The following is a 13,150-nucleotide window of genomic DNA, read 5'->3' on the forward strand; positions in this document are numbered from 1 at the left end:
AAAAACAATACAGAAAACTAGCATAAGGTGCAGCACATTTTTATTGCTTCTTTCTACTTGGCAAGCACATTCTTTCAGCTCTGTAATTATTTGATAAATGAACATTCAATTAATGTTCATCAAATATTTCAAATCACCAAAGCTTTCAGTTTTAAAAGTAAGCTATTCTGACATATTCAGCACAAATCTCAGTCATAACCTTTGTATCTTGCTTCAGGGGCTCAGAAGTTGGAAATTATTACTTCAAAAGGTGCTTCCACTTCCTATTCAGGCAATCTGCACCTTTTATCTGCCTGTCAGTTCATGTAAATACTAAGAATGCTGGAAAACTTCCCAAACCTGGGATACAAAAAAACAACGAAGACTAAGAGCTATATACTGGTAATTTTCTGCTCCCATTATCTTCCCTTTTTCCCAGAAGGGTGGGGCCAATTCAAGCATAACAAGCAACTTTGCACACATAAAGCATATCATGACGTTATATACTGTGGCTAATGAAATATGCCAAAACCCATCAGTTTACATATTCAGCCACTTGTGAAAAATCATAAAGCAGAGAATCAATGTGCATTTTGAATGGACCCCTGATTCAATGCATTCCCACCACCTAGCTTAGCTCCATCAGAAAATGGTGACATATATGACAAAATCTAATTCAGAAACAAAAAAGGCATTAGCAACTGTAGTAAGTGACCTTGCTTGAAAACTCTTAAAAATAAGTGACAGGTCTTGAACAGTAATTTGGCACTCAAAATAAAATATACAAAGTAAAAGAAAAGAAACCCAAAGCCACCACTGTATTTCATTTCAGTCTTATCTGGATGACTTTCATCCAGCCAGCTTTCATCCATGCTCCAATTTCCATTATGTGGGCAACTAAATTACTTCTTTATACCAAAAAGGCTTAAAAAGAAGTGATATGGTGAAAAGCTGGCTTTCCTAGAAGAAGCACTTTATTAGTTCTATTTTTTTTTTAGCCTTAAAATCTCAGTTTTCTTCAGACCAATTTAAGATTCACTTCATACCTCTTAACTTTGTTCTAAACTCTACTCTCGCCACCAAATTGGAATAAGCTGTAGAAGCAGCTCATTGTATGAATGAAAATACACAACCGTATTTTCAGAGGTTACTGACAGCATCTGGATACAGGCTATTTATAGATTGTTAGTTAAAATTGTAGTGTGACTCCATGTATCCTATTTTAACTGAAAGAATTCTGCCCATTCATTTTATCACCTTTTTTTGAGAGCCTAAAGAGAGAAAGGGTAAGTTTTGATCATCATCATCATCTTCATTTGTGATATAGTGATACATAAGCAATTCTGTTCTGCATCATTTTCAACAAGGTTCTCTGAAAAAAATATTCTGGTCTGGTTGAAAATACATAAGTCATTTGTCCACAACAATGAAGATGAAGCATATATAAATTTTCTGGCTTTTTTATGTTAGACTGCTCATGTTATGTTGTGTAAGTTTTTAAATGCTTTTAGGTAATTCAGATCAAAGCACATCAATTTTAAAAGCTGCATCTTTAATTTAGCTGTAAGTTACCTGAAACTTACTATCAGAAATAGAGAAACTAGATTTCTCAGCCAGCTTTCTCCATTCATACCTGTAAATCCATCTGGAAACCACTATGCCCAAAGAAAAATGTATTTTCTGTACTGTCAAAAATTTAAGCTTATAACATGTATTGATCCAAGTGAAAAGGCCTGTTGCTTCAGACAGAACTGTATTCCATCTAGTAGATGATAGTAACAGATGACTTTTTTTTGATTCAACACATTTTGCACGTACTGGCCTTCATACAAACTCTAGTTTTGTATTTCTGCTATAGCTAATGTTTTGAAAAACATGAAAGAGTCATTTTGTAATGATAGTATCTTTCGGTTTCAACCAAGAACTTTTAAAATGGCAGCTGATAGTGCTAGAGCTGAAAAAACATGTGGAACAATCATGGTGCTGCAGTAAATGTAATGAATTAACCACATGCCTTCTAAAAAAAAAAAAAACAAACAAAAACAAAAACAAAACAAACAAACAAAAAAAAAAAACAAAAATACAAAAAAAAACAAAAACAAACAAACAAACAAACAAAACACAACAGTCCAGTGTTCTTGTGATTTGATCACAAAGGACTAAGAAAAATGAGGTTTGCATATGTTTTTAAATAAGCTATTCCAAAGTGCTTCTTCTGTACCAAGAAGTTTGCTGTGTCAGATTTCATTTACTTCTTAAAAATACACAAGGATAGTAAAGTAACAGTACTCAAGAATAAAATGTTTAGGGATAAATAATAATATATAAATAATCAGCCATTACAGCTGTAACTGTAACAAGTAACTAATAGAGCAATTTTCATGTAAACAACATTAACATAATTAGTTCCTTTGGAATATAACTTAGTAACACAGGCATTAGCCAGTTAGCCTTTCTAATTTATTCATAATACTCAGGCTCTTAAAACAGTGGATTTATAATCAGATTTTAAAGCACTGTTTCTACAGGCATGTTGTCACAGGAACATTTAATTAATCTATTAGTAGTTCATAGCTGGTATCATCAGTCTCTTTTACTTGACTGTATATATGTAGCCAAGATCTCCAAACCGTTTGGAGTGGAAATATTTTTATCTATTTTGAGTTGCCATCCAATTCTACTGACTACAGTAAAAAAAATCTTGCTGGTATTGTGACCACGAAAGGCACTCCCTGTTACTGTGACTATTTACTCTGGGTTACGGTTACACTGCTTGCATTTTCAGGGCGTCTCATTTCCACTTTACCAGAGATTCCTTGTGTCCTCATCACCTTAGTACAAAATAAAAACTTATCTAAAAGGGATAGTCAACATGAAATAGCTTATTATGAACCCAAGTACAAATATTAGAACTTCAAACAATTATGGAGTTTTCCATATGGCTTAAAATCCAACTCTGACCATCAAGAAAGATACTTTAGTATTTTGGTAGAGTTTGACTGAATGCTTACTCTAGTTACCATATGTACACAGTTTATTCTTGATTCTTATTAAAATACAATAATGTTTGAAAATATCTACCCTACAGGCCATTCAATCATACTTCTACCAAGTCAAAAGACTTTCTTTTCTTCACATACACAAGACAGCTTGTCTTCATCAAATTATGGTAGTGTTATTTAGAAAATAACTTTCCCTAAAAGGAGTACGCCCTAATATCCCAGAACTTGAAAAATACAGTAAAACCATTCATGCAGCATATGTAGCTCTTTCCCTTCCCACACTTATTGAAAGACTTAATAAATTACATAGATGTACATTTCCTTAATACATTAGCTCCTCCCTGAAGACAATGCACTGGACCACACAAATGATGGTTGCTTTTGTTCTGTGGTTGTGAGGTAGTGAAATGGAAGTTCAGGAGAGGTGTAGCATTAAAGTTAATAAACCCATTTTACATGGAATAGGCAGAGAAGTAGTTTTTAGGTAACATTTGAACCAGTAGCATTGAGGTGCAAAGACACATCCCCCACCTCATCCCCGAAAGGAAAGAGCTAAACATTCTCACTCTAGTCCAAATGGATTTATTAGCACAGTCTTAGTGCCAAGCACTAAACTACTGAAGCCAACAGCAAAGCTGCTGCCAGCATGAGTAAAAGATGCAGTAGAAACCTGAGAGATGATGATGGTGAGGAAATTCAGAGTCCTTAAGTAGATACAGTGTCTATTCTGCTTTCTCTCACTGAAGTAAAAGACTTATCAACAGCAAAGTACAAAGATGATTCTTAGTGCAAGCAGCAAAGACAGATAATTATATTACAACAAGACCGAAAAAAACACTTTTCTGGAATTTGCCATAGAAGAATGGAAATACAGCTTTCCTAACATGCAACAGAACTTTGGCACTGTGCTGATTTATCCTTTGGTGAATGTTGACCTTGGGGTCTATAGTCATCTTGGAAAAACATTATTTCTGCTGACTTAGCCTTACACAGGGCAAGTATTATCTAAATTTGAAATAGTTTGAAATTCCTTCCAAATTATTAGACCTGTCTTATCATTTTCTAAGACTTAAGAGGAACACATTGTCTTACAATTACAGCTGCCAAAACAACACTGGATATGGGTTCAGAGTATACCTTTGCTATATATTCACACATATGATTGCTGGAAGTTTGGAGAGACAAACAGTCCCAGTTAAATCAAATGTGAAAATCAGTAAGAACAAAAAAGCCAATGGTAAACATCCCTGGGTGGGTCATCTAATCTTCAACCATATCTTTAGTAGGTCTGTTCCATAGTCTGCTGTTTGAAAGGGATATTTAAATTTTCTGAGTTGTGAAGAGAACAAAGGTATAAGAAGGCCTGTGCTTCACTGTTTTTTCTTGATGACATGGAATCTTGAACCAACGCAAAAGCTGGTTCTTTTAATCAGGAAATCACAATGGACTGTGGTTACTGGCTCTCTTACAATTTTGTGGAGGATCTTACTTTAATTTTACCTGTGATTAAGCAAACAGGAATGCTCTGAGAATGTTCGTCTTGATTTAAAAACTAATCACACGTGACTAAAACTGTGAAAAAATATCAAGTGAAAATTAACAATAGTGACTATGTATGTGCTGGGAAATTAGTTTTAATTACATTTTTAGATACTTTTTGTTTATTTTTTATGGTATATCTCAAGATACCAAACTTGCATAGCATATTAAAAAACACAAATTTGATTAAAAACAAGACATTGAAAAAGTTAGGTGGCTTGAAATAGATAAAACTTAACAACATTGACATTTTCAGGAAGAAAGCATAACCTTTAATATATCTTGTAATGTTTAGGGTTTTAATAACATCAATATCTAAATGCAGATAATTTAAAATTACTGAAATGAAAACTAACAAGGCAAGACAGCTAATGATGAATGTGAAAACTGCAAACAGTCTCTGGGCTTCATGCATGATTTCCAAGGCCTTCCTCAAGACAAAGATGGTGATTATATTTTAACAAAAATTAGTAGCTACTTACATCGTGTGTCAACTCAAAGTACTTCTGACAGGCCAGTTGGTAATGCATGCCCTTCACTAATTCCAGGATCTATACAGAGGTAGAAAAATGTAACAGAATCAGGAGAATCACATGGACATCTTGTTGGTGCTTACCATGACAAGGTACTTTGCAACAGCTCATGGGAAACTGCAGCACATGACATCTTTGACATTTGTGTAGCCTACTAATAACTGACAACATTTAGACATACTATAGTTCTTTAAAAATACCCTGGTTTCATTAAAACCAAGATAAAACCACAGGAATTTACACCTAGTCCTGAAAACATAATTTCAATACTCTTAACTTCAAGAATAATTTGAATCTATATTTTGGTAACGTAATTATGACAGTTACTGTCAAACTATCATACTGCAACATCTCTTCCATAATTGCAGACATAAATCTAGTAATTCAAGTGGTTGAAGCATGAAGCAATCAAGGACACGATTTGTATTTTTATTTTCCACATTATCAGTTCATGCAGATGCAGAATAAAATACTACTGTGCTTCCATCAAGAAAATTTAATGCAAATCCTTTAGACAAGTATCTGTGAAAGGGGAATGCTTCTACCTTCAATCAGATTTGTCCTTTTTGAAATGAAGTCATTTCTAGTCAAACTCAGCAGAATGTGTGAGTGAATAACCTGTTTTGAACACCTATTAGGAAAATCATGCCATCTTTTGTAAATACAATTTGCTTCCCAATTCTACTTCAGGTAATCTCTTCCGTGCTGCATAAAGTCCCATTCTTATCACCAGAATGCAATGCCGGTTGAAATTTTTTAAAGTTTCATCATCTCCTCCCTCCTTTATATAATAAAAATGGATGCTCTCTCTGCTTATCAAACAGAGAAAATTGCTGGAATTAAGAGATAGCCTCAGTGGAAGGAAAAACAGTTTTCAAGAAATGTTAATTTCAAGCCCCCTTCCCAAGGTTGACCTTTGAGTCAAACACAGCAATACACTCCAGCTTAAATCCCTGCTGCACTCATTGTTGGATGCCACCTTGTATTTATTGACAGATGTATTTATAAATTACATTTGCTGAATGGATAAAAACAGCAACACACTGCCAAGAAAGTACTTAGCTGTATTGTTTCTCTGTAATAGCCCAACTGATTACATTTCTATCCCTCTTGCCACCTCCTGTTAGATCTTCTGTAAAAGATCAAGGCTAAGGCCAAATTGGCAATGAAGTCTGAAATCTGGCACTATCTGTGTACAGATACATATATTTTTTACCTCCTGCCTCCTTTGAAACTGACTGAGAAAATTAAGCCACATTAAGTAGTTAAAGACTGAAGAAAATTCATACATTCTAAACACTTAAATTACATATTGCCTTATGTATTCCTGTTTTTTCCTTACCAAAAAAAAAAAATCTCTGCCATGCAAAAGAGCTACCTTTATTTTTAAGCAAATGTTAACCACGTTGCATGTACATATTTTTTTAAAAAAATATTTTTCACATGATTTGGATATTTTCACATAATTTTCACATAATATGGACAAATTCTGAGTATAAACCCCAAAAGTTTAAAAGAATTGAGTTTCTCCTGTAATTTAAGAGAACTTTTTGAAAAAACTGATTAGTTAAAAGCTTAGTAGTTATTCTGCAGTTTAACTCTTGAATAGCAGACTACAGCTGTAGATATTTTTTGTATCAATGATGCTGTTATCCAACTGCCTTGAAAAGTGGAAAAGACAAGGATTATCAAAGCTAGCTTTTGAGTTACTAATTTACAATGATTCACAGGATGCAAGATCAAGCTGCTCCAACAGTTCAGTGGAAAAATGGTAACTTCCAAGTGACAGATATCAGAAGAGGGATTGCTGACTGACACAGCACAGATGATGACATAATAAACGGGCACTTATAAATAAATTCCAGTTTTGTAGGGGAGATTATTATGAGCAAACTATTCTGAAACCAAGACCATTTAAGCCCGTGACCCATCCTTGGGAAAATCTTGACCCACCTTCAAGGTGGAGAAGGACTTTACTGAATTGATGCTATAATGGTACGTGAATGTGAATGATATATGAAAGCTGTAATGGTCATGTTAGCAGGTCGTGTAATGGTCATGTTAGCTGGACTTGAGCCACTTTAAATCCTTGAAGAGCAGACTTGTTATTTTGCAGCAGCTCAATTTTTATTGCCCAGCTACACTGCCGTTTCACTAAGGAACTCCTGTCCCACTCCCTTGAGACTCCTTCTCAGACCACTCGGAGGCAGCTATTAGGTCACCACATGGATTTTTCTGCTGTATTACTAAGACATGTATCTTGGAGAACAGCTGTTAGAGGAACCTCTATCAGCATACTCCAGTGAAGTTTGGTAAATGGGTTCTTCATGCTGCTTCTTTTCCCAACATTGATAGAGTGCTCCACAAAACAGATGCCACTAAAACAGACTAGAGACTTTCATCCAGTTTGTTAAATTTATTAATGCACATGATTGCACTGGTAGTCAGCATTTTACTCCTGCTCCTTTACCCTCTCCACCACATCAACTCCCCCATTATGACTGGTTGGCCAATTTCAGCCAAATTTGACTAAAGATGACAAAGCTATACAATTCCCACACATTGATTAAAAGTTGTGGTTGGGTAGAAAAGCCAGACCAACATTTGTGGCTCATTCAGTAAAAAAGCAGTTAAAATTCATCTCCTACTCATTCTGAGAGGCAGCCAGAAGGCAGCCAAATGATAAGCCTGATGTGTAGCACATACGTAAGTTTAAAGCGACCAGATCATGGGGTACCAGGTTCACCTTCTGCATATATGATAGGGTTGAGGACTAAGAGACACATTAAACATACCCAAGGAAGAGCAGGTTTAGAAGATTAACTAGCTTTTAACAGGGAACAAGTTGCTAAGAAAAGAAACAAAAAAAAAAAGGTTAAAAATGGCAATAGAATGGAGCCCAACTAGGAGTCCTCTGTGTGAGAGAAACTAACGCTCCTCTATTTAAATAAAACAGAATTATCATCCATAGTAAGTATTATCTTTCCTACTACATATGTGCACATAATGAAAGCAAGCTTGAGGCTGTTTTTCCACTAGTGTGACCCAGAAACAGACCTCCACTCAAAACTACCTTAATTCACGGCAGCAATATTTTGCTTCTACATATCTTAAGACATTTACATTACACTGCTTTATTTTACAAGTAAAGGTACACACTCAAGGACTCTTTTGTTAGTTCTTATGTGTCTTTTCTTTCACTGCCATCTGCAACTTTCTGATGTTGCTTTACTGACTACTAATGAGGTTAAGATGATGTTTGGCAGCTGTATGCAGCCACCTGCTTTATAGATCCTCGGCATTCAAAGCTAAGATGTTGCATAGCAGCATAGCTTAGGCTCTGTAATTATCCATTGTTATCTTCACTTACTCAAAGTTAGTTTGTTCTACCTGAAAATGGCGGAATTAACTTCTATTTTCAAAATGAAAATCTTTCTACTATAGATTCAGTTAGGTATGACTCATTTTTAACTTTATTTCAAAGGTGACTGAAGATATGTTTGGGTGCAACTGCTGGAGAATATCTGACCACATTCCAGTTTTCTTCTCTTTCAAGCCAGCTTGTGACCATCTCAGCACGAAGTCCTGCCCTGGGACTCCCCAGTGCCCCTTGTCTCCTGGCCAGTACAGCCACTTGTCCTTTTTGCTGCTTTCAGATACTTCCTTAATATTTTAAGCTGGTTTTGAAGATTTCAAGTTTAGAAAGTATACATACATAGCACAGTTTTCTCAGATTTAAGCTGTTTTCCCTCAGGGACTCACAGGCTAGAAAATCATTGTTACAGCTTTGCCAGAGGTCCCTTTCCTTTTATACTCTTTCACTTGTTTTCTGTAGTGGAGAGTACTTGATCACAGAGTGTTTGGAATTGCACATGGTAACACTTAGGGCACTGTAACAGATCAATTAGTCCCCTGCAATTTGCATCACAACTGTCAAATAACAAAACCCAGTGTATTCTAGCACATTTTATAAAAGAAAGAGGCAGTCATGATCTAGAAGAAGGTATTTTATTAATGTCTCTTAAAATACTTGTGGTTTTTCCTCCATTTTAAAAGTATAGTTTTTCTATCCTGAAGTTCTTATTTCATGTATGTCAGTAAGGAACTCATTAAATACTTAAGAGTAAGTGAAAGCCTGAATGAACAGGATATGTTGCTATGTACCCGTATTTGCTGCAGCAACCCCTGAGCAGCTTATTAAATGAAGACAGATGTTAATTTAAATTGAGTTAATAATTTTTAAAGGAAACAGTTCTAATGCTAGTTGTTTTTGTTTGCTTGATTGTGGGCTATTTTTCAAAGTTTTGTACAGTCATCTGCTCAAAGTCAGTAGTGTGAACATCAAATGCAAGAAGGGTTAATGCACTTGAGCATTCCACTGCTCATGGAACTGAAGTCTAACATTTGACTAATGTATTTACAAACTTCCAAATTGGACACATTGAAATTATGTCATTTATCTCTTTAACAACAGGAAAAAAAATATGCATTTTCAACTCTACTTGTCATATTATTTGTTCTGACTGGCATATTTGACTGAGCACTGGCACAGGTTGCCCAGAGAGGTTGTGGAGTCTCCATCCTCGGAGACAGTCAAAACCCCTTTACACGTGGTCCTGGACACCCGGCTCTAGATGACTCTTCCTGATCAGGGTGGGTTGAGCAAGATAACGTCCAGGGGCACCTTCCAACCTCAACTATACTGTGGTTCAATAATAAACAGTCTCAATAACACCTGAACATACATTTTTATTACATCTTTTTGGCAGTTTGAATAAGAAATCCAAACTTTAAGAAATCCATTTTCTAGTTCAACCATCTACTTTATGTACTTTCAGCTGTGCTCTATGTATAATAAAATCTGGGCACAGGAACAGTCTTCTGTATTCTTACACGATTTTTGTTATCAAACAGGTTAGCTGTGTTTCTCATCATGTTTCTGCATCTGTCTTGCATTCTCTCAAGTTTTCCTATATTGTTTTTTTTGTTTTACTGTCATAATCCCTTCACCAGTCACTAGTCAACATTTATATTTTTTTCTTACCTGTACTTAAATCAGGTTTTTGAACAGTCCAGTTTTATTTAATTGCATATAGCCTTTTTAACATTATCATCTCACCTGACAATAGCCAGATATAACTTTGTATTTCTAACACTTGTTTCCACTTCCCAGCAATAAAATGAAGATTGGGAAAATTTAGTAGTCTGAAATACTTCAAGTCAAATTTTTAAAATAATTAGTTTTAAGCCACATTATGTTAAGATGTCATAAATCACCTTAAGATGTTAAGTCACATCATGTTAATACTCTACAATACTCTACCCATTGATGGTGTCAGTGATAGCAACACCACAGCACCAACACTAAAAAAGATAGGTGGGAATTTTAATATCAGAAAAGAAAGTTTAGTATATGCTGGTTAAATTTGTGATTTTATTTGTTCACCTTATATGCAAAAGTAGTCTTAGTGAAATCAATAAGCATGTTCATGCTTGAAAAATAAACCAAATACAAAACAATTAAACAAGGCACATATTTTAGATGAGAAACCATAGAAGTGTAGCGTCAAAATACAGGGTCTACAGAGTAAATGAGAGAAAGTATAATCTCAGATAAAATGGGGAACACACAACTATTATTCTCAAAATAATGGAGAGGCTGAATGCTGTCTCCTATTGATAATGTTCCCCATCTATGGAAAATACGTGGAAAATTTCAGGACCCAAATCTACACCAGAGTGCCACGAAGTTTTATTTTCACTGTGAATTTTCCTTGAATAATCTTACTTCTGAGACTTTTACACTGTCCACTTCGAAAGGTTCAATCATTTTCAAGCATTTACAGGCCCTGATGTAGTAAAGAAAATAACTGAGAGATTTTGAACTGTGGTCTTAGCCACCAGTTGAGAAATCTGAATGATGTACAATTTCTGGATTAAAGGTCTAATACTTCTAAAAAATTCTTGGCAGTAAATATGTAAGGGTACCTTGTTTTACAATTTGAGTTTTAACTAGTTAATTTGTGGTGGGATTCTTTCCCCAGTACAAGCTCACAAAATCCATGTTTTAAGTAAAAATGAGAATTTGATTAAAAGAGGTAAATATGAAGTGCCAAATGATAACTTCATCAATTAAATATTTATTATAGCCACAAGTCAAAAAAGGCAAGACTTCAAATAGGAATTGCTGAAAGAAATTTTAAGGAACTTTGATGTACAAAATTTTACTGTAATAATAAAATGAGTATCCCATAAGGTTGTCTATATTGTGAATATTAATTGCTCTTGTATATATTTTACATATTTCCACAATACTGACGTAATAAAACATCTCATTTAATCACTTATTAAAAGATCCCTTACTTAAACAGTACTTGATCTTATTTAATTAGAATTTACAAAAGCACTACCATTAAGATGACTGATGTTAGGGCAAAATTCTTTAGCTGCAAAGAAAAATATTTTTACAGCCAACAATCATCTAAAACTTTTCTAATATTAGACTGTCAGAAGGGAGAGTATGGGCTGTATGCTTTTTTTTTTCCCACTGTGGTGGGCTTTGGGAGGTTTTTTTGCTGGTTTGGGAGTTATTGCTTCGTGTTTTGCTGTGTTTTTTTTTTCATTCATGGAAGCATGTAGCCATATCGGAAGCCCAGGCACAGATTGGCTTATTTATTTCCATCTCTGTGAAGAATCTCCAATCCCCCAAAACACTACATTTGTTAGAGAACATTAGCCAAAGTTCAGTGACTCAATCAAAACCTTTAATTTAATCCAATTATGGAAAAAAGCAGATTTTTAAATTAAAAGAACTGTACTAGAAAGAACATTCTTTCTTCTGAAGTTATCTACTGTTCATTTACATAAGCATTTTTCCCTAAAGATAAAATGGTAATTGGAGCAAAAGCAAAAAAGATGACTCTAGACCCTCTGTTTCTACTGACTGTAGAACCAGAAATTTTTACTGCCTTTTGCTTTTGCTATTGCAATAGAAGTGAATTAGGAAAAAGAAAGCTTTCAGAAACAAATCATAGATATTTTGAAATAATTCAAAGCCTGTCATATCTATTTTTCTATTTGAGACACGTAGGCAATACTTTACAGTGCATTAGTACAGCACCACAACAGATGTATTTATCTTAACACAAGCTCTAATCATTATATTCTTCAAATTGATTAGCTATTGTCAAACCTGATTTCATAAAGATTGTACCTGATTAGCAGTATACAACAGACAGAAACAAAATGTAATCTGAAATATACTACAAATTCAAATGCTACACAATCCCACATTCACACATTAGACACTCAGTTAGCCATATTACCTCTCCAAGAAGCATTTTTAAAACAAAACAAAAAGCTACTGTCACAAATGAAAAATAGCCTAACCCAAGGAAAATGTGAAATAAATACAACTTAAACATTACAGTTATTGGAATAAACGTCAGGACTAATTCTTTCTGCTTCAGGCTATATAATAACTAGGCAAGAGCCGGAAGTCATCTGATATATTACCTCAAGAAGATGACTTCAGAAGATACAATCTCAGACAAGATACAGCCCCAGAAAATCTGGACTGGGATAGAAGGCTGAATCTAGATACTTGACAGCGAGCACATTCACATATCCAAACGTTTTGATAACTTTTTTCATTACTGTCTGTACTACCAAATGACTGCAATGAAAGCATTCCTATGTTCAGACTGTTTACTGAAGTCATGTGAGGCCTGGCAGTTTTTACAATTATTTTTATATATATATATATTGCAATGATGCACCATCATCCCAAGGTCCAGCTTTCCTTTTTCACACCTAGCTCATGCACAGAGATGCCTTTAGAAAAGCACCGTGAGGATGCAGTTTGTTGCCACCACAGACCAGCCAAATGGTTTATCTGTATGAAAAAAAACGTCAGAAACTTACCATCTTATTAACCTAAAAGGAAAAGGTGTACTACTTATCTCAAGATTATGAAGGACAACCCTAGAAACATTAAGACTGAGAACGATACTGGTAAACCAACCATCTTGGATAAAACCACAACCATATGGGCGGGACACTAGCCCACATTCTGGCTCATGTAATAGACATGAGGAA

General features: G+C 34.8%; 1 protein-coding gene across 3 annotated transcripts in view; it reads right to left on the reverse strand.

Annotated features, from left to right (window-relative positions):
• PRIM2 (DNA primase subunit 2) overlaps positions 1-13,150 on the reverse strand; it is a 127,104-nt gene that overhangs the window by 1,272 nt on the left and 112,682 nt on the right. For 2 of the 3 annotated variants that reach the window (XM_033009865.2, XM_033009866.2), the window contains exon 13: positions 5,003-5,071. The exons of the other annotated variant lie outside the window; for it this stretch is intronic. In XM_033009865.2, the coding sequence (XP_032865756.2) occupies positions 5,003-5,071 (69 nt within the window). The remainder of the gene's footprint in view (positions 1-5,002; positions 5,072-13,150) is intronic. 3 annotated transcript variants of the gene reach the window in all.

Source organism: Tyto alba, unplaced genomic scaffold (assembly GCF_018691265.1).
Source record: "Tyto alba isolate M040663 unplaced genomic scaffold, T.alba_DEE_v4.0 Super-Scaffold_40, whole genome shotgun sequence".
Taxonomy (NCBI): Eukaryota; Metazoa; Chordata; class Aves; order Strigiformes; family Tytonidae; genus Tyto; species Tyto alba.